Raw genomic sequence first — 26,782 nt, 5'->3', positions numbered from 1 at the left:
TAAATGCCATCCACACTGCCAGTGTTCTGATGACACATAAGGAAGAAACAGCCAACACACACCAGCCACGAGAACAAGCACAATGTCTACAACCACAGGGACTTTATACTGATTTAAAGAAGCAGTCTGTCATTTCTTTGTCCTATGTGGCCACCGGATGATTTTTTTTTAACGCACAAACAGTCTAGTCTCAAGCAAAAACACCACACACACACACACACACACACACACATTTAGTTCCATTGAAGTCCATTGACTCCCAGTCAATACTTTTTACCAGATTTTAAAAAGCCATATAATAACTAACAAACCTGCCAGCATAAAGAAGGGATATGCAATATTTACAATCCCAAAAATGTAGGTTGCGTGTTACCTAGATTTGAACAGGTATTTTATTATGATTAGATAATATGATGATTTGACATATTTATGATGATTGGATGATATTTGATCATTTGATTTATAATATGGTGATTAATTGGTAACCTGTAATGAATAGGTTGTTTTAACAGCAATTGTTCAGCCATTTACTGGTTGCTAGCATTCTAATAGTTTGCATAATTTCAGTTTGCGACAAAACAAGCAAGTATAGTGTAGAGCATCATTGTACCATCTAAACCGCTTTGAGATATTTTTTCCATAACCAAATATATTTAATGTTCAGCTGTTTGAAGCTGGTGTACAAAACCCAATGTAAAAGATGCAAAAACAAAATGATTTATAATATGGTGATTAATTGGTCATCTGTAATGAATATGTTGTTTTAACAGCATGTACCTAGAACAACTCCTGCCTGCCATATCATTTCCTTTATCATCATAATACACACACACACACACACACACACACACACACACACACACACACACACACACACACACACACACACACACACACACACACACACACACAGACAGAGAGAGAGAGACACACACACACACACACACACAAAATGTGCCATCTCCATATCACCATGACATAAAGCAGTCACCATAAGTGTGACATTGCAGTAGGTAACAGTTGTAACACCCTATCTGTGTATAGCCCCATGATGAAGTGAAGTGTTACTCCCACATGCATGCTATTACTACAGATGCAAACACAACAGGTTAACTATTCTCTTTGAAGAGACCCCTCCAGGGACACGCAAGGGCATAGGAACACAGCGGGCTGGGGGCTGAGCTTCTGAGATGAGAGGCTGCAGATACAGGGGCCTGGAGGCTAGGGGTGTTTGGTTTATACAGTGACACAGGAGCTGGGTGTATGGAGGGCACTGCTTACTGCTTTCCCAGTAGAATATATTCCTATTTAAGGACAACGCCTTGGGCTAGGTACTCAGCTTGATGCAGACAGGAGCATGATGCAAACCTGTGGTTATGAAAGACCAGGCTGACGTGGAGATGTAGTTTGATGGGAGGTTGTAGTGTATAGAAAACTGATAAGCAATACATAAGCATGAGAAGAAAATATCTGAGTGTAATATTAGGTGACAGCTGCACAGATTATCAGGACAGTGTAACATGCTCAAGGACAGACACCCCTGTAAAGTCAGCCAGGCACAGATTAAAAGATATATACTGTTTTATAGGAATGTATACCAATGTACACAGGGGTTCATAGTTCGAATTAGAGATGTACAGAGAGAGATGACATTTTATAGTGCCCTTTATTATATAGGTGGTCAGACCATGGGCTCTGTCCTATTCATCTGTAGCAATAATAATTCTCTAGAACCTGCCTGAGACCATCACTATTCCCTATTGGTTAGCTGCTATTAGGCTGGACTTGGTTTGAGTTGCTCTTTATTGCGCAATACTGACAGATAACTGATTTACTGAGAGCATAGAGAGGGTGAGTGGGAGGGAAGAAGAAAGGTAGTGAGCAGGAGAGAGGAAAGGAGAGAAACAGAAGGGAAAGTGAGCACTGCAGGGAAGGTGGGAGGAGACGTGACGCAGTCTGACGTCAAGCCACTGCCTTCCTTGACGCACGCAAACACACACACATTCAGTACTGAACTGCTTTACAGAAGGACCCCCCCCCCCACACACACACACACAGGATCCCTTATGACCTGACAAATACAGTAGCTGAGCTGTTGAAATCAAAGAACTAAGAAACCAAGCACTCTCTCAGCCTCATGCTCTCAGAGAACACATTTGGTGAGGGTGACAGAGATACAGTAGATAGTGATAGCTTTTATATAGATTATAAGGGACAGGAGGATATGTAAGGGGACATTTTATTATTATTTTCCCGGAATGTGCGAATTTAGGGAGGTTTTAACAGTTTAAAACATGATCTTCAGATTATCAGGGTTTTCAGGATATCAGACCTCCCAATGTATTAAAAACGATGAACTCCTCAATAAAAAGATTCTAACAGATTCATACCCGACTTGTTGTTCTGAATTCCATTTGTGTATTGATAGTGTTCTTGGCTTTCTGCACTGACCCCCAATGTCATGAGAAACACACACAAAAGAGACAACTTGCACAAACCAAATATATTTTGCATCCTGGCTCTCAGATGGAAAGAACTGGCATTATATTGTGGTGTGCAGACATTTATTAAAGGATTTGAGTCATACCCCCTTGATACACAGGTATTCACAGCATCTGTTAGTGCATTTGATTTGTGCAATTTTGAACAATACATGTACACCACTGAGATGTCAGATACTGATAATAGTGCAATAACAACAGAGAGCGACCGCTTCGGAATAGACTGATTGGACATTCACATTGAGCAGATCCTTCTTTCAAATGTTGAAACAAAAATAACAGGGATTGTTGCTCTCTGATTGAGAACAGTCCTGTTTGTCCCTATTGAACGCACGCCAGAACTTAGAGCGTGAAATTCAACAGAGAGCTACACAGCTTAAGTCTGAGGTATGGATACATCATTTTTACTTCATCATCTTGGGCCAAAATAAACATGATTGTAAATATAACGTCCATAGTTCAAGTTCAATATTAGCATCCTTATTACATAGCTACATCTCTTCGACATACATTGATTTGACATGACTGATTTGGTCAATTGATTGATTTTCACTCTAGTACTTGTTGTATGCTTTCAAGTCAAGTACTGATTACCTGGTCACAGTTAATATTTAGCTTCTCTTTCAAGTGGACACAAACAACTCCTATAAGGTATGCAGGTGGGTAAGTCAAACAGAACAGGGAATGCGCATTTCACAGTTGGAATGAAATCTGCATACAAATGGGTCGTTCTTGAATTGCGATGGCATTCCTTTTTTTTTTTATACGTTCTCCCGATTGCACCTGATAGTACCCAAATACATTTAAAGGTGCAATTTGCAGAAATCGTTCCGTCATTTACTGGTTGCTAGCATTCTAATAGTTTGCGTAATTTCAGTTTGCGACAAAACAAGCAAGTATAGTGTAGAGCATCATTGTACCATCTAAACCGCTTTGAGATATTTTTTCCATAACCAAATATATTTAATGTTCAGCTGTTTGAAGCTGGTGTACAAAACCCAAAGTAAAAGATGCAAAAACAAAACTTAAGAACGGGAAGCATAGAAATAGTGCACATAGAACAGATCTGCCGCTTCTTAGACTTGCTTTCAATGAGAATGCCAAATCTATAACTCACAATTCTACGTGAATTTGGTCAGGTCGCCCAAAACGTTACTACTGCAGCTTTAAATAAAAATAAATACAAATTAGGTAATTTTTTTTCAAAATGCCAGGCTCACATCCCACCGCAATTCAACGACACAAACAATACTAATCATAAGGTAATGTTAATAATATTAATAAGCAATGGAAGATCACCATCACCAGCACTGCGGGAGCTAGTCCTAATACATCCAGAAACACTGGGGCTGTGTCTCAATAGTTTAAACAATATAGCTTATTTTCCATATCTCCTTTCCTTGTGTCCTTCCCTCCATGATCACTGATCTGGCTGGACACGATAGGTTGAAGGAACATCAGTTGTAATGAAGGAGATGAGGAAAGGAAGCCATTTCAGAGTATTAAGACACAGCCAGCTAGTGCCTTAGTGTGGAACCACACAGCAGCTAAAATGCCCTGACACACAGTGCTTAATCAGTAAACAGGACTTCAACACTACTGAACAAAAACAGTACAAATTAAATCACACCACACTCTACTGCAACACACAGGGATGATACCCACACAGAGACACACAGACAAATCATTAACACTTCTCTTTAGCCTTTACGCTGCCTGTGTATTCAATTAAGTGTTCAAATACAATGTATCTATAGACAACAAGTGACATTATAGGCCCAGCATAGGCTAGTGTGCTGGGAGTTGGGAATGGGGCTTACTATGTATGTTTGGTCCAATACATTATACACACACACACACACACAAACACAGCTGGCGGGGGGCAGGAGGGAGTGCTGGTGGTTGTGGGTAGTGTAGTCTTCTACTGGACGTTGACAACAGTCTCGTGGATAGACTCGGCCACATAGTCGATGTTCTTAGTGGTCAGACCACACATGTTGATACGACCGCTGGCCATTAGGTAGATACTCCTCTCCTTGATCATGTACTCCACTTGTTTAGCTGAACAGAGAGAGGGAGAGAAAATGACATCACAAATATTATATTTTCAGAACATACAATATACTATCGGTGTGAAAGGAGAGTTAAAGAAGAGAGGATATTTCTGTGCCAGTGTGCTGTGTACATGTGTATACTGAGTAGAACTGCCCCCCCCCCCTCCCTGGTCAGTTAAGGCATCAGTGAGCCTTAGCGTCAGTGTTCTCTACGCTGGGAAGCTGTTTCCTGATTCTAACAGCTTTTTGAAGCTCTCAGGAAGACAGCACAGCACAGAGGAGTTTAATGTTTATCCAGGAAGTTACTTCACACAAACAGTAATGAGGATGTGCTCAGCGGACTGGTGAAGCTAAACATAGCTGGGTGGGGAGTGTATGTGTGTGTTAAAGACTAGAGAGGAAAAGAGAGGTATGCATTTGTTTGCATTCAGTTGTGTGTGTATGTGTGTGTGCTTACGGTTGAGGCCAGTGAAGCTGAACATGCCGATCTGCTGTGTGATGTGGTCCCATGTTCCTGGTGTTTCCAGAGCCTGCAGTTTAGCCTGGAGTGAAGCCCTCATCAACAACACACGGTCTGCCATGCTCTTCACATTATCCTTCCTACAACAGAGAGACAGGGAGACCGAGAGAGAGAGAGAGAGACAGGGTTAGACAGAGAGACAGGGTTAGACAGAGAGACAGGGTTAGATGGAGACAGGGTTAGACGGAGAGACAGGGTTGGACGGAGAGACAGGGTTAGACGGAGAGACAGGGTTAGACGGAGAGACAGGGTTAGACGGAGAGACAGGGTTAGACGGAGAGACAGGGTTAGACGGAGAGACAGGGTTAGACGGAGAGACAGGGTTGCGCGGAGAGACAGGGTTAGATGGAGACAGGGTTAGACGGAGAGACAGGGTTAGACGGAGAGACAGGGTTAGACGGAGAGACAGGGTTAGATGGAGACAGGGTTAGACGGAGAGACAGGGTTAGACGGAGAGACAGGGTTAGACGGAGAGACAGGGTTAGACGGAGAGACAGGGTTAGACGGTTAGACAGAGAGACAGGGTTAGACGGAGAGACAGGGTTAGATGGAGACAGGGTTAGACGGAGAGACAGGGTTAGACGGAGAGACAGGGTTAGACGGAGAGACAGGGTTAGATGGAGACAGGGTTAGACGGAGAGACAGGGTTAGCCGGAAAGACAGGGTTAGACGGAGAGACAGGGTTAGATGGAGACAGGGTTAGACAGAGAGACAGGGTTAGACGGAGAGACAGGGTTAGACGGAGAGACAGGGTTAGATGGAGACAGGGTTAGACGGAGAGACAGGGTTGGACGGAGAGACAGGGTTAGACGGAGAGACAGGGTTAGATGGAGACAGGGTTAGACGGAGAGACAGGGTTAGACGGAGAGACAGGGTTAGACGGAGACAGGGTTAGACGGAGAGACAGGGTTAGACGGAGAGACAGGGTTAGACGGAGAGACAGGGTTAGACGGAGAGACTGGGTTAGACGGAGAGACAGGGTTAGACGGAGAGACAGGGTTAGACGGACTGGGTTAGACGGAGAGACAGGGTTAGACGGAGAGACAGGGTTAGACGGAGAGACAGGGTTAGACGGAGACAGGGTTAGACGGAGAGACAGGGTTAGACGGAGAGACAGGGTTAGACGGAGACAGGGTTAGACAGAGAGACAGGGTTAGACGGAGAGACAGGGTTAGACGGAGACAGGGTTAGACGGAGAGACAGGGTTAGACAGACAGAGAGGGGGAGGAAGGGAGGATATAGATCAACGTTTTGACCACTCATGTTTAATTGTTGGACGTGCATACACTACTTTTGTAATGTCTGTGTGTGTGTACCCACCATTCAGCGAAGAGTTCAGGTGTGTTGAGTGTGATGGCGACCAGCCTTGCACCCTGGGAGGGAGGGTTGGACCAGGTTACCCTGACAATCTTCTCCATCTGAGATAGAACTCTCTTCAGGTTGTCAGAATCACGAGCTACAATAGTCAGGTTCCCCACACGCTCATCTGCCAGCACACAGACATTTTATTTAGTATTCCCTGCAGTTTACAGATTGCATTATGTACATATATTACATTTGAAATGTGTGTGTGCGTGTTATTTGTGAAAGTTGGGAGTAAGAATACATAGATTGGTTTTTGATACATAGATTGGTTGTGAGTGCATGTGTGTCAATCTTACAGTGTGTGTGTGAGTGCGTGTGTGTCAATCTTGGCAGCAATTTTAGATTTAGTTTTAGCCTTAAAATACCTTTTTAGTCGTTGTCAAATTTTTGTCCTTTAATCCGTTAGTTTTAGTTATTATCAGTCGAATAAAAGTCTGAACTATTTTAGTCACAGCCATTTTAGTCACATATTTTTTTATATATTTTTTACTTAACCTTTATTTAACTAAGTCAGGTAAGAACAAATTCTTATTTACAATGACGGCCTAACCCGGCCAAACCCTAACGACGCTGGGCCAATTGTGCACTGCCCTATGGGACTCCCAATCATGGCCGTTAGTGATACAGCCTGGAATCAAACCAGGGTCTGTAGTGACGCCTCTAACCCAGAAGCTTACAAGAAATCCTGCTATGCCCTCCGACGAACCATCAAACAGGCAAAGCGCCAATACAGGACTAAGATTGTACTACATCGGCTCCGACGCTCGTCTTGTGGCAGGGCTTGCAAACTATTACAGACTACAAAGGGAAGCACAGCCGAGAGCTGCCCAGTGACACCAGCCTACCAGACTAGCTAATACACTTCTATGCTCGCTTCGAGGCAAGCAACACTGAGTCATGCAAGAGAGCATCAGCTGTTCCGGACGAACTGTGTGATCATGCTCTCCGTAGCCGAGGTGAGTAAGAACTTTAAACAGGTCAACATTCACAAGGCCGCAGGGCCAGACAGATTACCAGGATGTGTGCTCCGGGCATGTGCTGACCAAATGCAGGTGTCTTCACTGACATTTTCATCATGTCCCTGATTGAGTCTGTAATACCAACACGTTTCAAGCAGACCACCATAGTCCTTGTGCCCAAGAACACTAAGGCAACCTGCCTAAATAACTACAGACCGGTAGCACTCACGTCCGTAGTCATGAAGTGCTTTGAAAGGCTGGTAATGGCTCACATCAACACCATTATCCCAGAAACCCTAGACCCACTCCAATTTGCATACCGCCCAAACAGATCCATAGATGATGCAATCTCTATTGCACTCCACACTGCCCTTTCCCACCTGGACAAAAGGAACACCTACGTGAGAATGCTATTCATTGACTACAGCTCAGAGTTCAACACCATAGTACCCTCAAAGCTCATCACTAAGCTAAGGATCCTGGGCCTAAACACCTGAACTTCCTGACGGGCCGCCCCCAGGTGGTGAGTGTAGGTAGTAACACATCTGCCATGCTGATCTTCAACACTGGAGCCCCTCAGGGGTGCGTGCTCAGTTCCTTCCTGTACTTCCTGTTCACCCACGACTGCGTGGCCAGGCACCACTCCAACAACATCATTAAGTTTGCAGACGACACAACAGTGGTAGGCCTGATCACCGACAACGACGAGACAGCCTATAGGGAGGAGGTCAGAGACCTGGCTGGGTGGTGCCAGAATAACAACCTATCCCTCAACGTAACCAGGACTAAGGAGCTGATTGTGTACTACAGCAAATGGAGGACCGAGCACGCCCCCATTCTCATCGACGGGCTGCAGGGGAGCATGTTGAAAGCTTCAATTTCCTTGGTGTGCACATCACCAACAAACTAGAATGGTTCAAACACATCAAGACAGTCGTAAAGAGGGCACGACAAAGCCTATTCCCCCTCAGGAAACTAAAAAGATTTGGCATAGATCCTCAGATCCTCAAAAGGTTCTACAGCTGCAACATCGAGAGCATCCTGAATGGTTGCATCACTGCCTGGTATGGCAACTGCTCGGCCTCCGACTGCAAGGCACTACAGAGGGTAGTGCGTAAAGCCTAGTACATCACTGGGGCTAAGCTGCCTGCCATCCAGGATCTCTACACCAGGCGGTGTCAGAGGAAGGCCCTAAAAAGTGTCAAAGACTCCAGCCACCCCAGTCATACACTGTTCTCTCTACTACCACATGGCAAGCTGTACCGGAGCGCCAGGTCAAGAACCAAAAGGCTTCACAACAGCTTTTACCCCCAAGCCATAAGACTCCTGAACAGGTAATCAAATGGCCACCCAGACTATTTGCATTGTGTTTGTGTCCCCTCTTTTACGCTGCTGCTACTCTCTGTTTATCATATATGCATAGTTACTTTAACTATACATTCATTTACAGTTGAAGTCGGAAGTTTACATATACTTAGGTTGGAGTCATTAAAACTCGTTTTTCAACCACTCCACAAATTTCTTGTTAACAAACTATAGCTTTCGGTTAGGACATCTACTTTGTGTATGACACAATTAATTTTTCCAACAATTGTTTACAGACAGATTATTTCACCTATAATTCACAGTATCACATCACAATTCCAGTTGGTCAGAAGTTTACATACACTAAGTTGACTGTGCCTTTAAACAGCTTGGAAAATTCCAGAAAATTATGCCATGGCTTTACAAGCTTCTGATAGGCTAATTGACATCATTTGAGTCAATTGGAGGTGTACCTGTGGATGTATTTCAAGGCCTACCTTCAAACTCAGTGCCTCTTTGCTTGACATCATGGGAAAATCAAAATAAATCAGCCAAGACCTCAGAATTTTTTTTTGTAGACCTCTACAAGTCTGGTTCATCCTTGGGAGCAATTTCCAAACGCCTGAAGGTACCACGTTCATCTGTACAAACAATAGTACGCAAGTATAAACACCATGGGACCACGCAGCAGTCATACCACTGAGAAAGGAGACGCGTTTTGTCTCCTAGAGATGAACGTACTTTGGTTCGAAAAGTGCAAATCAATCACAGAACAACAGCAAAGGACCTTGTGAAGATGCTGGAGGAAAAAGGTACAAAAGTATCTATATCCACAGTAAAACGAGTCCTATATCGACATAACCTGAAAGGCCGCTCAGCAAGGAAGAAGCCACTGCTCCAAAACCGCCATAAAAAAGCCAGACTACGGTTTGCAACTGCACATGGGGACAAAGATCGTACTTTTTGAGAAATGTCCTCTGGTCTGATGAAACAAAAATAGAACTGTATGGCCATAATGACCATCGTTATGTTTGGAGGAAAAAGGGGGAGACTTGCAAGCCGAAGAACACCATCCCAACCATGAAGCACGGGGGCAGCAGCATCATGTTGTGGGGGTGCTTTGCTGCAGGAGGGACTAGTGCACTTCACAAAATAGATAGCATCATGAGGATGGAAAATGATGTGGATATATTGAAGCAACATCTCAAGACATCAGTCAGGAAGTTACAGCTTGATCGCAAATGTGTCTTACAAATGGACAATGACCCCAAGCATACTTCCAAAGTGGTTGTAAAATGGCTTAAGGACAACAAAGTCGAGGTATTAGAGTGGCCATCACAAAGCCCTGACCTCAACCCTATAGAAAATTTGTGGGCAGAACTGAAAATGCGTGTGCGAGCAAGGAGGCCTACAAACCTGACTCAGTTACACCAGCTCTGTCAGGAGGAATGGGACAAAATTCACCCAACTTATTGTGGGAAGCTTGTGGAAGGCTACCCGAAACGTTTGACCCAAGTTAAACAATTTAAAGGCAATGCTACCAAATACTAATTGAGTGTATGTAAACTTCTGACCCATTGGGAATGTGATGAAAGAAATAAAAGCTGAAATAAATAATTCTCTCAACTTCTGACATTTCACATTCTTAAAATAAAGTGGCGTTCCTAGCTGACCTAAGACAGGGAAGTTTTACCATGATTAAATGTCAAGAATTGTGAAAAACTGAGTTTAAATGTATTTGGCTAGGTGTAAACTTCCCACTTCAACTGTACATGTACATACGACCTCAATTAGCCCGACTAACGTTGCCTGTTATAGCCTCGCTACTGTATATATCCTCGCTACTGTTATTATTCACTGTCTTTTTACTGTTGTTTTTTATTTCTTTACTTATCTATTGTACACCTAATAGCTACTTAAAAATAACACTGTTGGTTCGGGCCTGTAAGTAAGCATTTCACTGTAAGGTCTACACCTGTTGTATTCGGCGCACGGGACAAATAAACTTTGATTTGATTTGAGCCCACATAATAGTATTTTACTTTTTAAAATTTTTATAATGAATATTTAGGCTACCTTTAACTTCCATCTTGTGTACATTCAGATAGCTTTGTTCAGTATAGGCCTACTATCCCCTCCTATACCTTAGCTGGCAACATTGATATTGTGGCAGATTGTTACCAATGCCAGCCATAATTAACCATATAGGCTAAAAAGCCTATAGGTTAAACAATTTACATCTCAGATTTTATCCCCATCGTAACCGTCAAGGGGGTTAAATAACAATGGTTTCCTTGAAAGGGGGAGCATTTGAGCTTTCCAAAAATGCCAGAAGTATTACTGTAATCCTAATATTCAACAAATAGCATTTGTTTTTCCCATAGGAAAATAGCAACCGCAACTCGCATTTGAGTACTGTGACGCGAGAGCAGCAACATGAATGAATAAAGAACAGCGCACATGAGAAAACAGTCTACATGAAAGTAGGAGAAAGAGTAAACATTATTGTTTCTAGCTGAGGTTAGCCTAGTTAAGTGAAGTGTCCTGGCTTCGCATCAGTTCAGAAGATTGACGAGTGACTGAAGTGACTGCCTGGGAGCTGTGTGGGAGAGCCGGGCAGATCAGCTCACGCAACTGAAGAAGTTAATTCTGCCAACGAGAGGATTGCATAAAAAATTCTGCATGCACGCATGCTTAGGATTGAACAAAACAGATGAAAAGGAGCTTCATGTCAAATTTAATGTCCATTAGTCTCACATGGAATTCTCATCTCATCACATTTCCATTGACTAAAATTAAAAATAATTTGTAAGTTCTAGTTTTTTCCAGGGCATCTCGTCTCGTTGTCGTCATTGTTTTAGTCAGGAAAAATAGGTACATAGTTGACGAGTATTTTTCTTCATAGTTATTTTTGACGAAATCAACACTGGTGTGTGTGTGTGTGAGTGTGTGTGTCTCTCACTGTAGAGGCCAAAGTTCTTGGAGAAGGACTGGGCACAGAACATCTCGAAGCCCTGCGTGACAAAGTAGCGCACGGCCCAGGCATCCTTATCCAGACAGCCTGACGCAAAGCCCTGGTACGCTGAGTCAAAGAACACAAACAGCTTCCTCCTCTGGGGAGAGAGAAAACAAAAAAAGGAGAAATATTAAAACCTTCAGAAAATAAAAAAATGACATGCACATAAATATAATAATATATTTTTTGTGTTACATAATGCTGCGCGTGTACACACACACACACACAGCTATGTCTTACTATTTTTTGGGGGGACCAACAATTGATTTCATTCAAAGTCCTATTTTCACTAACCTCTAACACTAAACCTAACCCTAACCCATAAAACAGTATTTTTACAAATAGCCTTTTTAGGTGGTTTACTATTCCTGTGAGGACTTCTGGTACTCACAAGTAGAGTAAAACGTGTACACGCGCGCGCGCTGGCACGCATGCACGCACACACGCACGCACGCACGCACGCACGCACGCACGCACGCACGCACGCACGCACACACACACACACACACAGTCTTACCTTCATGACCTCAGCCACCTGCATCCACTCTACGTGTGTAGGGTCTGTGCCGGTGGGGTTGTGGGCGCACGCGTGCAAAACAAAGATGGAATGCTTTGGTGCACTCTGGGACAGGGGTGAAAGGTCAATGTTAGACTACAGGACAGACAAATCATATATTGTGTACTGGGAGTTGATGCACCAAGTTGGTATCGTTAGAAAGCCAAACCTATCCTCTTTTCAACAGTGTGGCAAAAGCTAATTTACTATCTACGTTGACATGACCAGTTAAGATAGTCAATATTCACTATTGTGAGGTAAACTCAGAGTTCGGGAGGCGGTATGGTCTCCATGTCAACACCACCAGTTCAGAGGTCAGCGTCTCACCTCCAGGTCGCCTAGGAAACCGTCCAGATCCAGACCCCGCTTCTCTGCGTCCCAGTACTTATAGGGACGGATGTCCTCGAACCCGGCATTGGCAAACACAGCGTTGTGGTTCTCTAGAAACAAACAGTAGAGGTTTCACAACACTTTTCTCTAAAGAGGAGTCTTTCTTTGAATGCTTCATGTGTCTTTTGAGGCCTGCTTTGTAACATTCTCTGACATTGTTACCAAGATTAAATCCAGCATGTTAAAAAGTAACATGCTGGACTTAATCACCTACGGTGCCTTTGGAAAGTATTCAGACCCCTTGACTTGTTCCACATTTTGTTACGTTACAGCCTTATTGTAAAATTGATTAAATAACAAAACTTCTCAGCAATCTACACACAATACCTCATAATGACAAAGCAAAACAGGTTTATTAAAAATAAAAAACAGAAATACCTTATTTACATTTGTTTGAACCTTTGTTATGAGACTCGAAATTGAGCTCAGGTGGATCCTGTTCCATTGATCCTCCTTGACATGTTTCTACAACTTGATTGGGGTCCACCTGTGGTAAATTCAATTGATTGGATATGATTTGGAAAGGCACACACCTGTCTATATAATGTCCCACAGTTGACAGTGCATGTCAGAGCAAAACCCAAGCCATGAGGTCGAAGGAATTGTCCGTAGAGCTCGTAGACAGGATTGTGTCGAGGCACTGACCTCGGGAAGGGTACCAAAAATATTCTGCAGCATTGAAGGTCCACAAGAACACAGTGGCCTCCCTCATTCTTAAATGGGAGAAGTTTGGAACCACCAAGACTCTTCCTGGAGCTGGCCGCCTGGCCAAATTGAGTAATCAGGGGAGAAGGGCCTTGGTCAGGGAGGTGACCAAGAACCCAATGGTCACTCTGACAGAGCTCTAGAGTTCCTCTGTGGAGGTGGGAGAACCTTCCAAAAGGACAACCATCTCTGCAATCCATCAATCAGGCCTTTATGGTAGAGTGGCCAGACGGAAGCCACTCCTCAGTAAAAGGCATATGACAGCCCACTTGGAGTTTGCCAAAAGGCACCTAAAGACTCTCAGACCATGAGAAACAAGATTCTCTGGTCTGATGAAACCAAGATTGAACTATTTGGCCTGAATACCAAGTGTCACGCCTGGAGGAAACCTGGCACCATCCCTACGGTAAAGTATGGTGGTGGCAGCATCATGCTGTGGGGATGTTTTTAAGCAGCAGGGACTGGGAGACTAGTCAGGATCAAGGCAAAGATGAACAGAGCAAAGTACAGATAGATCCTTGATGAAAACCTGCTCCAGAGCGCTCAAGACCTCAGACTGGGGCAAAGGTTCAACTTCCAACAGGACAACAACCCTAAACACACAGCCAAGACAATGATGCAGGAGTGGCCTCGGGACAAGTCTCTAAATGTCCTTGAGTGGCCCAGCCAGAGCCCGGACTTGATCCCGATCTAACATCTCTGGAGAGACCTGGAAATAGCTGTGCAGCAACTCTCCCGAATGGCAGGGTCTCCCGAGTGGCGCAGCGGTCTAAGGCACTGCATCTCAGTGCTAGAGGCATCACTACAGACCCTGGTTCGATTCCAGGCTGTATCACAACCGGCCGTGATTGGGAATCCCATAGGGCGACGCACAATTGTCCCAGCGTCGTCCGGGTTTGGCCGGGGTAGGCAATCATTGTAAATAAGAATTTGCTCTTAACTGACTTGCCTAGTTAAATGTTAAATAAAAATGTTATAAAAAAAAGAATCCCCATCCAACCTGATAGAGCTTGAGAGAATATGTAGAGAAGAATGGGAGAAACTCCCCAAATACAGGTGTGCCAAGCTTGTAGCGTCATACCCAAGAAGACTCGATCCAGTAATCATTGCCAAAGGTGCTTCAACAAAGTACAGAGTAAAGGGTCTGAATACTTATGTAAATGTGATATTTCAGTTTAGTATTTTTTATAAATTAGCAAAAATTTCAAATAAACAATTTTTGCTTTGTCATTATGGGGTATTGTGTGCAGATTGATGAGAATAAACAAAAATCAATTTTAGAATAAGGCTGTAACGTAACAAAATGTGGAAAAAGATCAAGGGGTCTGAATACTTTCCCAAGGCACTGTATATAGTCACCTATTAATTAACTATTAAGAGGACAATTTAGCAGTATAAGGTCCAGATTAGATAACAACAACAATGAAAAGTTTATATCTTATTTGAGGACATTCATACAGCCCTGAATCAGCCGTACGAGCAGATATGTAAACAGGTGTTTAAGTGTTGTCGTTCCTGTGTGCATGTGTGTGTGTGTGTGTGTGTGTGTACCCCAGGTAGGCGCTGAGACATAGACAGGTGTTTTTGTGTTGTCATTCCCGTTGTACCAGCGTCTGAGAAACTCTGCCCCCATCTTCAGAGCACCTGTACCCCCCAGACACTGCACCGCTCCCACCTGACAGAGAGAGACAGGAAGCGACCGAGAGAGAGAGAGATAGGTGGGTGAGGGAGAGCGAGAGAGGGTGACCGAGAGAGAGAGACAGTAGAGAGAGAGGGGGAGAGAGAGACAGAGGGAAAGAGAAGGTGGTGGCTGATACACACTAAATAAGTGACTTGATAACTACTTAGGAGCAATGTAGCGCACCAGTACAAATTTAAAAACATTCCTTTAGAGAGAGAGGGGGAGAGAGAGACAGAGGGAGAGAGAAGGTGGTGGCTGATACACACTAAATAAGTGACTTGATAACTACTTAGGAGCAATGTAGTGCACCAGTACAAATGTAAATACATTCCTTTAAATTCAGTTCAAAATCTGCATAATCACGCACACATGCACACAACACAACTCCCCTAACACACTCACACTTCATAAACTACCTTACCCTGTTCTCCTGGATGGCAGGGCTGTCTTCTCCCAGGGCGATCTTGGATGCAGAGGACCTAAACTCAGGCAGACCCAGAATGGCCAGGTACTCATGGTTCAGACTGTTGTCCGCTACGATGATCTTCTCCACCTTCTTAACCACGGGCAGCACCCAGGGCTGGCCCTCATCTGTCCTGTAGGCTGGAGGGAAGAGACAGGCTAGCTACAGCAGGTGAGGGGGGATACAGTGTTTCGTATATATGGGCCTGATATAGCCGACATATTGATATATGTTTTTACCAGTTATGTTTGTTTTACGATGCAAATGTTGCAGTAGCCCAATTGTGGCCCTATGGCTCTCTCTCCAACTGGCATTACTGCCTTGGTGAGCAACCCACTCAAGAGGGGAAGGTGCCAATGAACAATGAACACTGACAACCTGAGGAGAGTTCTAACTCAGATGGAAATGTCACAAACACTCTCACCTGCGCTCTACTACACTAGAAGCTTTACTGCTCTGCAAGATCCAAGTAGACTAATATGTAATTAGGCCTACCGTATGTCTCATCCACATGAAAAAATACTATAGTATACTATGGTATAAATATTATCGTGTTCACTGTAGTGTTTTCGCAGTCTTTATTGTAGTATTTACAGTTTACTACAGTATTTAAACGGTATACTATAGTATTTCATATAGTGTTTTTACGGATTGTATAATACTGTAGTATTTAGTACTGTAGTGTTTTTGCGGACTTTAGTATACTGTAGTATTTACTGTAGTGTTTTAACAGACTGTAGTATACCGTCGTTTTTGCAGACATTACTGTAGTATTTACTATAGCGTTTTTATTTTATTATCTTTGACATCAAAGTGCAGGCTTTGTCCTTGAGGAAACCTACTGGAGAAATACCTGTGTAAATAAGGTATATCTGTCTTAGTTATTTTTAATACATTTGCAAAAAAATCCTAGAAACCTGTTTTTGCTTTGTCATTATTGGGTATTGTGTATAGATTGATGGGGAAAATTGTTTATTTAATCAATTTTAGAATAAGGCTGTACAGTGCTTTGCAAAAGTATTCATCCTCCTTGGCGTTTTTCCTATTTTGTTGCATTACAACCTGTAATTTAAATTGATTTTTATTTAGATTTCATGTAATGGACATACACAAAACGGTCCAAATTGGTGAAGTGAAATGAAAAAAATAACTTGCTATGAAGCCCCTAAATAAGATCTGGTGCAACCAATTACCCTCAGAAGTCACATAATTAGTCAAATAATGTCCACCTGTGTGCAATCTAAGTGTCACATGATCTGTCACATGATCTCAGTATATATACACCTGCTCTGAAAGGCCCCAGAGTCTGCAACCCCACTAAGCAAGGGGCACCATCAAGCAAGCGGCACCATGAAGACCAAAGAGCTCTCCAAACAGGTCAGGGACAAAGTTGTGGAAGTACAGATCAGGGTTGGGTTATTAAAAAATACCAGAAACTTTGAACATTCCACGGAGCACCATTAAATCCATTATAAAGAAATGGAAAGAATACGGCACCACAACAAACCTTCCAAGAGAGGGCCGCCCACCAAAACTCACGGACCAGGCAAAGAGGGCATTAATCAGAGGCAACAAAGACACCAAAGATAACAGCCGTTACAACACCTCTCATCACCCTGAGAACACCATCCCCCACAGTGAAGCATGGTGGTGGCAGCATCATGCTGTGGGGATGTTTTTCATCGGCAGGGACTGGGAAACTGGTCAGAATTGAAGGAATGATGGATGGCGCTAAATAGAGGGAAATTCTTGAGGGAAACCTGTTTCACTCTTCCAGAGATTTGAGACTGGGACAGAGGTTCACCTTCCAGCAGGGCAAAGACCCTAAGCATACTGCTAAGCAACACTCGGGTGGTTTAAGGGGAAACATTAAAATGTCTTGTAATGGCCAAGTCAAAGCCCAGACCTCAATGCAATTGAGAATCTGTGGTATGACTTAAAGATTGCTATACACCAGCGGAACCCATCCCATTTGAAAGAGCTGGAGCAGTTTTGCCTTGAAAAATGGGCAAAAATCCCAGTGGCTAGATGTGCCAAGCTTATGGAGACATACCCCAAGAGACTTGCAGCTGTAATTGCTGCAAAATGTGTCTCTACAAAGTATTGATTTTGGGGGGTGAATAGTTATGCACGCTCAAGTTTTCAGGTTTTTTGTCTTATTTCTTGTTTGTTTCACAATAGAAAATTGTTTGCATCTTCAAAGGCATAGGCATGTCATAGGCATGTTGTGTAAATCAAATGATACAAACTCCCCAAAAATAAATTTGAATTCCAGGTTGTAAGGCAAGAAATTAGGAAAAATGTCAAGCGGGGTGAATACTTTCGCAAGCCACTGTAACGTAACAAAATGTGAAAAAAGTCAAGGGGTCTGAATGCACAGTATACTTTCCGAATGCACTATATAGTATTCTACAGCAGTAGTTCCCAAACTGTGGGGGCGCAAAGGGTTGGAACGGCTTTCAACTTACTACTGAAAGTTGTAATAGTAGAATGCTCAAGGTGCAATTTCATTGGGTAGTGCATCAGCAGTTTTCCTCAAGTCATGTCAGACCTTAGAGAGCTACAGTTGAAGTCGGAAGTTTACATACACCTTAGCCAAATACATTTAAACTCAGTTTTTCACAATTTCTGACATTTAATCCTAGTAAAAATGTCCTGTCTTAGGTAAGTTAGGATCATCACTTTATTTTAAGAATGTGAAATGTCAGAATAACAGTAGAGAGAATGATTTATTTCAGCTTTTATTTCTTTCATCACATTCTCAGTGGGTCAGAAGTTTACATACACTCAATTAGTATTTGGTAGCATTGCATTTAAATTGTTTAACTTGGGTCAAACACTTCGGGTAGCCTTCCACAAGCTTCCCACAATAAGTTGGGTGAATTTTGGCCCATTCCTCCTGGCAGAGCTGGTGTAACTGAGTCAGGTTTGTAGGCCTCCTTGCTCACACACGCTTTTTCAGTTCTGCCCACAAATTTTCTATAGGATTGAGGTCAGGGCTTTGTGATGGCCACTCTAATACCTCGACTTTGTTGTCCTTAAGCCATTTTGCCACAACTTTGGAAGTATGCTTGGGGTCATTGTCCATTTCTAAGACCCATTTGCGACCAAGCTTTAACTTCCTGACTGATGTCTTAAGATGTTGCTTCAATATATCCACATCATTTTCCATCCTCATGGTGCCATCTATTTTGTGAAGTGCACCAGTCCCTCCTGCAGCAAAGCACCCCCACAACATGATGCTGCTACCCCCGTGCTTCAGTTGTGATGGTGTTCTTCGGCTTGCAAGCCTCCCCCTTTTCCTCCAAACATGGCGATGGTCATTATGGCCAAACAGTTCTATTTTTTTTTTCATCAGACCAGAGGACAATTTGATATAGAACTCGTTTTACTGTGGATATAGATACTTTTGTACCTGTTTCCTCCAGCATCTTCACAAGGTCCTTTGCTGTTCTGGGATTGTTTAGCACTTTTTGCACTAAAGTACGTTCATCTCTAGGAGACAGAACGCGTCTCCTTCCTGAGCGATATGACGGCTGCGTGGTCCCATGGTGTTTATACTTGCGTACTATTGTTTGTACAGATGAACGTGGTACCTTCAGGCATTTGGAAATTGCTCCCAAGGATGAACCAGACTTGTGGAGGTCTACAAACATTTTTTCTGATTTCTTTTGATTTCCCATGTCAAGCAAAGAGGCACTGAGTTTGAAGGTAGGCCTTGAAATACATCCACAGGTACACCTCCAATTGACTCAAATGATGTCAATTAGCCTATCAGAAGCTTGTAAAGCCATGGCATAATTTTCTGGAATTTTCCAAGCTGTTTAAAGGCACAGTCAACTTAGTGTATGTAAACTTCTGACCAACTTGAATTGTGATACAGTGAATTATAAGTGAAATAATCTGTCTGTAAACAATTGTTGTAAAAATTACTTGTGTCATGCACAAAGTAGATGTCCTAACTGACTTGCCAAAACTATAGTTTGTTAACAAGAAATTTGTGGAGTGGTTGAAAAATGAGTTTTAATGACTCCAACCTAAGTGTATGTAAACTTCTGACTTCAACTGTATTTATAATTTGTCAGAAATGTCCAGAACAACTAACCCATGTCAGCTAACGTTTTTTTAGTCACTTAAATATCACATGAACACACATAAGGAATTAGCTTTAAAACTGCAACACTTTCTCTGCACCCCATGACAAACTTTAATTTATCTGCATGTCCAGCCATTTTCTTTTCAGGACAACCAGGGCTACAAGAAGAACATAAAATAATTTGACATAAACAGTTACATTCATGAGTTTTATTGACAAACGTCAACAACAAAAAAATAAGGTCCGGCAAAGCAAAAACCTGATAAGAATTCATTTATATGAATGCAGTAAGTACAGAAATTGTTTGCTCAGTGGGAAATGTATGTCCAACTAGTCCGTGACAATTGTGTGGAGTTTGGAGTTTGTGACAGCAACTGTGAGCTTATTACAGTATTATTATGCAATGTAGAAGAACCCCTTACCTTTTAACAACTCTTGTATAGCTTGTGAGTGTCATAGAGCAAAACATGCTACATGTGCGTGTTCGTGAGAGTCTCAGATTTTCATAGATCACTTTGTAGCTCAAACCATTCTGACTCTACAGATGATTTTATTTAGAGACCCAGCCCTGGGCCTCTTCGGGACCCTTGTCTCACAAACACCGCTCTAGCTCAGCCCCTGTTAACTACACACACTAATGGTTGGTACCCAATGGATGCAAAAGAAATAGATAAACACACAATGTTTAAAAGGGGTTAGAAGGCCTACATCACAACGGCACGATGGTAGGACTCATTGGGTTAAAATGGCAAAAGAACCTCCATCCCATGGCAAAATGGATGGAATTGCAGGAAATAAGCTTTAAAACTGCTAAACTGTCTCTGCCAACCAGAAGGGTGTGAACAGTTTGTTTCATGAACAGTGCTTGTGCCAATAGAAATAGATGTGTTATACCTACAGTTTACAACAGAATTCTATAGTAAGTACTGTAGTATTCTATAGTAAACTGAAGTATTTTTTTTTAAGTGGGTGGTGGGCAACTTTGCAAAGGTGTGTTTTTATAGTTTCAACGGATCAGGCTACAACCTGATGGATGTCAAAGACTGCAGCTGTGCACTTTCCTCTGCTGTCCTAAATTCCAGTCAGACATCATTGATAAGAAAGCCAAACTAGTAAGTTACTAAATCAGAGTAAACAGTGTTGTTGAGCTAAAGAGGAGAGGCACTCCTGTCTACAGACTCTTACCTACTCAACTATTCTAGTCTGTAAACTGTCTGAAAACATACTTCCACATCCACTTTCTAAAAGAGCACGACGAACTGTATCATTTGTGACTGAAGTTCAAGAGAAGGGACATGGGTCTATCTGCTCTATGAGCATGTAAACACATGGTGTAGCTAGGCTATGTAGGCTATTTTCAGCCAGCTGACCACAGTACCAGCCTACTGTTAGCCTACTGCAGGAAGGGATTACTAGGCCGTAGGCCTGACCTGTGCTAATCAGGGAAATTCAAACAGTTCTGACCTGCACTGCAGAGAGAGAGCAGGGGGAGGGGGAAAGAGCAAACGCAGTGTCACGATACAGCAGATTTACACTTTGATCATTCTGACAGCGTCCTTGCGCAAAATAGTACGCAGCATCATCTGGATATGTATGCAACAAAAGTTCAAAATTCACATTCTGATACCATTTCTGTCTGTAAATTGGTATACCCCCTTGGGTTCTCAAGAGCTAGTTTAGGCACTGATCCAACAACATCCATCCTTTCAAGTAATCATCATTGATATGATTGGATTGGTCAAAGCTATGGCCGTCATTGTAAATAAGAATTTGTTCTTAACTGACTTGCCTAGTTAAATAAAAAAAATAAAACATTACATGTAGTGGAATGCTTGCTTACACCCATCCAATCATGTTAGCGATTACTTCAGGGAAGGCACTGAGGAGGCATACATTTACAGAGCCTTCAGAAAGTATTCACACCCCTGGACTTTTTCCACATTTTGTTGTGTTACAAAGTGGGATTAAAAATGTTTTAAATGTAATTTTTTTGTCAACGATCTAGCCAAAATACTACGTAATGTCAAAGTGGAAGAATAATTCTAACATTTGTAAAAAATGTATGACAAATAAAACACTAATATATCTTCATTAGATAAGTATTCAACACCCTGAGTCAATACATGTTGGAGTCACATTTGGCAGCGATTACAGCTGTGAGTCTTTCTGGGTAAGTCTCTAAGAGCTTTCCACACCTGGATTGTGCAACATTTGCCTATTATTATTTTCTAAATTCTTCAAATGGTTGTTGATTATTGCTGGACAACCATTTTCAGGTCTTGCCATTGATTTTCAAGCAGACTTAAGTAAAAACTGTTAAATCGACCACTCAACATTCACTGTCTTCTTGGTTAGCAACTCCAGTGTATACAGTACTTGTGTTGTAGGTTATTGTCCTGCTAAAAGCTGAATTCATCTCCCAGTGTCTGGTGGAAAGCAGACTGAAACCTTTTTTCCTATAGGATTTTGCCTGTGCTTAGCTCCATTTTGTAATGAATACTCAGGGAGAAAACGATGTAGATTCACGCGCGGCAGGTGTTTAATTCGCCTTCACAGAAGGCAGGAATCGTGGTCACAGGCAGGTAATAGTCATACACAGGTAGGCAAACAGGCAGGTGAATCAAAACTAGGACTGATGGCTATAACTGGTTCTCACAAACGAGCTAGGAAAAGGCTTAGTAGAGTAAAAACAAACAATACCTCACAAAGGCACAAACAGAATGAACTAAACTAAATAAGGAGCTGATGAGACCAGGTGAGTAACTAACACAGGTGAAATCAATTAACAAAAATGAAAGACAGAGCTAAGTTCAAGAACACAGAGAAACAGGGCTACGTTCAAGAACATAATGAAACAGAACACAAGGTTGACTAAGAAAATAAATACAGAACCTTACACATTTCCTTTCTTTTTTATGCTGAAAAGCCCAGTCCTTAATGATTACAAGCATACCCATAACATGATGCAGCCACCACGATGCTTGAAAATATGGATACTAAGTAATGTGTTGTATTGGATTTGCCCCATACATAATAATAATAATATTATATGCCATTTAGCCGACACTTTGTAAGTCTCTTACACTCACGAGTGCATACATTTTACGTATGGGTGGCCCCAGCGGGAATCGAAACCACAAAACACTTTGTATTCAGTACAAAAGATTAATTGCCTTGCCACATTTTTTGCAGTATTACTTTAGTGCATTGTTGCAAAAAGGATGCATGTTTTGGAATATTTATATTCTGTACAGGCTTCCTTCTTTTCACTCTGTCAATTAGCTTAGTATTGTGGAGTAACTACAATGTTGTTGATCCATCCTCAGTATTCTCCTATCACAGCCATTAAACTCTGTAACTGTTTTAAAGTCACCATTGGCCTCATGGTGAAAATACCTAAGCGGTTTATTCCCCTCTGGCAACTGAGTTAGGATGAAGCCTGTATCTTTGTAGTGACTGTGTGTATTGATACACCATCCAAAGAGTAATTAATAACTTCACCATGCTCAAAGGGATATTCAATGTCTGTTTTTTTTTTTTATCCATCTATCAATAGGTGCTCTTCTTTGCGAGGCATTGGAAAACCTCCCTGGTCTTTGTGGTTGAATCTGTGCTTGAAATTCACTGCTCGACTGAGAGACCTTACAGATAATTGTATGTGTGGGGTACCGAGATGAGGTAAACACTATTATTGCACACAGAGTGAGTCCATGCAACCTATTATTTGACTTGTTAAACAACCTTTTACTTCTGAACTTATTTAGGCCTGCCATAACAAAGAGGTTGAATACTTATTGAATCAAGACATTTCAGCTTTTCATTTTTTATTCATTTCTAAAAAGATGATTCTACTTTGACATTATGGGGCATTGTGTGTAAGCCAGTAACAATTTTTTTTAAATGTAAGCCATTTAAAATTCAGGCTGCAACACAACTAAATGTGGAAAAAGTCAAGGGGTATGAATACTTTCTGAAAGAACTGTAAAGTGTTCCAATAGGACCCTAATCCACCGCCGTTCTTCCATCTCTTATGAATTGTTAATAGAGGGTTTAACACCATGTGACAACAACAGAGCTTTGGCCAGTTCTCTGGCGTAGCTCTGCTCACAGGTAGCGAAATGCAAATCCTTTAGTCCAGAGAGGCCAAGCAAGCGTTCACAGATCACACATAGAGATTTCAGCCTTTGCGCTGCAGTGTTAAATATTAATAACAACACTCCATACAAAGATCCAGTCAGAAGAACGGTAATGTGTGAGTACACTGCACTGTGTGACTAAATGGACATTTGGGTTGTGTGACAATAAGAAAGGGGAGGGACGGGGGTGTATTCTGTCTACAGTCTCTCATAGGAGGATCGTAGAGAGAGTGAATGGGAGTGAATTACTCCATGATTACGGTCAATTTATCTTAACTTACAGTGATATGACTATGACTCATTGATCTCCAGCTACAACTACCGGCATGTTCCAGTCTGTTCCAGTCCTCCTTACTGCAGTGACAGAGCCACTTCTTTGGATGACTGCCAACAACAGGTTATATAGGCCTTGCTAGGCTATCTACGGATTCTGAACAATCAGCACAGAAAGCAAAGGACATCATGCTAGCCTGATTGATTGGTTAGGTGAAAAGGTTTCAACACATAGAACAGATCACAACATTGAGGGAGAATGCAAAAAGGTGACACTTTACTTGACACCCAGTCAAACATGTCATAATATGTCATAAAAGCTGACATAACTTGCCATAACCTGTTATAATATGGTCATAACACTGTCATGACATATATTTACACTTGTTGTGACATATATTGCATACTTTTATGGCTGGTTATGACACCTACATAAGTGTCAAAACCCAAAACCTACCACACAGGGGAAAGCATTCCATTACACCACAGCTTGTGTCAACAGTATGATTTTGTTATATATAAATAAATACAATTTGACCATGTTAAATTATCATTGCAATTGCGCAAACATTGATGTCAGACATGCGTCTACCTCAATGCATTGCTGGTGATGACTGGGATGAATGCAGGAGCAGATTTCAGATGATGACTGGGATGAATGCAGGAGCAGATTTCAGATGATGACTGGGATGAATGCAGGAGCAGATTTCAGATGATGACTGGGGTGAATGCAGGAGCAGATTTCAGATGATGACTGGGGTGAATGCAGGAGCAGATTTCAGATGATGACTGGGATGAATGCAGGAGCAGATTTCAGATGATGACTGGGGTGAATGCAGGAGCAGATTTCAGATGATGACTGGGATGAATGCAGGAGCAGATTTCAGATGATGACTGGGGTGAATGCAGGAGCAGATTTCAGATGATGACTGGGGTGAATGCAGGAGCAGATTTCAGATGATGACTGGGGTGAATGCAGGAGCAGATTTCAGATGATGACTGGGGTGAATGCAGGAGCAGATTTCAGATGATGACTGGGATGAATGCAGGAGCAGATTTCAGATGATGACTGGGGTGAATGCAGGAGCAGATTTCAGATGATGACTGGGGTGAATGCAGGAGCAGATTTCAGATGATGACTGGGGTGAATGCAGGAGCAGATTTCAGATGATGACTGGGATGAATGCAGGAGCAGATTTCAGATGATGACTGGGATGAATGCAGGAGCAGATTTCAGATGATGACTGGGATGAATGCAGGAGCAGATTTCAGATGATGACTGGGATGAATGCAGGAGCAGATTTCAGATGATGACTGGGGTGAATGCAGGAGCAGATTTCAGATGATGACTGGGATGAATGCAGGAGCAGATTTCAGATGATGACTGGGATGAATGCAGGAGCAGATTTCAGGAGCAGGACGAGACACCCTCTTTTTGACTGATGACTCTTTTTGACTGATGACTGATATAAGGGCATGTACATGATAGGCCTACCTGGTTTATATGATTCTGATGGTCATAATGCTTCTTGACAGTGTCATAAAGTGTATTTTCTTAGTCCAAGTACATTGACACAGGATGGTCATAATGCTTCATGACAGTGTCATTAAATGTATTTTCTACAAGTTAATTAAAATGAAAAAAACATGACTAACTAATTTATTACAACAAAAACAAAGGATCTAAGTGACAAACTTTCAAATGAAAGGAAACTTCTTGGCAGGGAAAAAACTAATTTGAATAAATGTAGGTTTTGACACTCTTATGTAGGTGTCATAACCAGCCATAAAATAACGCAATAGGTCACAACAGGTGTTGCTTATATATATATATATGTGCAATGACAGTGTTATGACCATATTATGACAAGTTATGTCAGCTGTTACGACATGGTTATGACCGTCTTATGACACTGGGTGTCAAGTAAAGTGTTACCCAGTTTTCAAACAGGGCCCTGCAACACAACATTTCAGATGATGGACTAGTTATAAAGGATTAGCTATGGTATACTAAGCCATCATTGTAAATAAGAATGTATTCTTCACTGACTTGCCTAGTTAAATAAAGATTAAATAAAATAAAAAAATAAAACACTAAGTTAGCTACTAACGTTAGCTAGCTAGTTAGCCACGGTTGAACGGGAAATGAACTATGCGATTATTAATGTTGCAGGAAATCGGACAGGCAGCAGGTGCATTGTTATCGCAATGTAACTCTGTGATCTAAATGTTAGCTAGCTTGTTTACTTCATCCCAGCGATTGACGCATCATCATCATCTCTTACCTCCAACTCCGAGGTTCACCTTCTTAGGGTTCGCGTCCTCTTTAAAATCATTCGACAGCTTGAATACAGCCACTGGGGTGGCTTGGGGAACCTCACCGAATAACGACATAATGATGAATATTACCAAGGAGGGGTGTTAGACAAAACGTGTTAGACTGGACGAGATAGGAAAATACTTTCACCTTCAACTTGGATGGATTTGAGGTCGTCCCTAGTTAACACAGCCACAAAGTCATAAACCCCGCCTATTTCTACAATTTCTCTTCTCAATACAATTTGATTTTAAACCTAAACCTAACATTAACCCTAACCACACTGATAACAATTGCCTAACCCTAACTTTAAATGAAGTCCAAATATATAATTATTGTTATAATTTTTACGACATAGCCAATTTTGACTTTGTGGCTTTGCCATCTAGTGGAAAACGTGGATTTGGCCAATGGAGAATGAATGGAGAATGGGTGTGAAAGATTT

The 26,782-nt window shown here is 42.1% G+C and overlaps 1 protein-coding gene across 1 annotated transcript; it reads right to left on the bottom strand.

Annotated features, from left to right (window-relative positions):
- Nucleotides 1-2,545: 2,545 nt before the first annotated feature.
- got1 (glutamic-oxaloacetic transaminase 1, soluble) lies at nucleotides 2,546-26,531 on the bottom strand. The gene is made up of 9 exons (XM_038992178.1): nucleotides 26,306-26,531; nucleotides 15,474-15,655; nucleotides 14,923-15,046; nucleotides 12,604-12,716; nucleotides 12,238-12,342; nucleotides 11,667-11,817; nucleotides 6,396-6,561; nucleotides 5,013-5,155; nucleotides 2,546-4,562 (listed from the first exon to the last, which is right to left on the bottom strand). The coding sequence occupies exons 1-9, from the start codon at nucleotides 26,412-26,414 to the stop codon at nucleotides 4,423-4,425; spliced, it is 1,233 nt and encodes a 410-aa protein (XP_038848106.1). The 5' UTR covers nucleotides 26,415-26,531; the 3' UTR covers nucleotides 2,546-4,422.
- Between the last annotated feature and the right edge of the window lie 251 nt (nucleotides 26,532-26,782).

Source organism: Salvelinus namaycush, chromosome 4, assembly GCF_016432855.1.
Source record: "Salvelinus namaycush isolate Seneca chromosome 4, SaNama_1.0, whole genome shotgun sequence".
NCBI lineage: Eukaryota > Metazoa > Chordata > Actinopteri > Salmoniformes > Salmonidae > Salvelinus > Salvelinus namaycush.
Note: the sequence above shows the minus strand (reverse complement) of the source record. Positions and strands in the feature narration are given on the sequence as shown.

Excerpts from the sequence above, each read along its gene's own strand:
- got1 (XM_038992178.1), bottom strand. The coding sequence starts at position 26,414 with ATGTCGTTATTCGGTGAGGTTCCCCAAGCCACCCCAGTGGCTGTATTC. Across the intron at positions 6,562-11,666 it reads CAAGAACTTTGGCCTCTACA|ATGAGCGTGTGGGGAACCTG; the intron begins GTGAGAGACACA and ends GTGTGCTGGCAG. Across the intron at positions 5,156-6,395 it reads CCTGAACTCTTCGCTGAATG|GAAGGATAATGTGAAGAGCA; the intron begins GTGGGTACACAC and ends TCTCTGTTGTAG.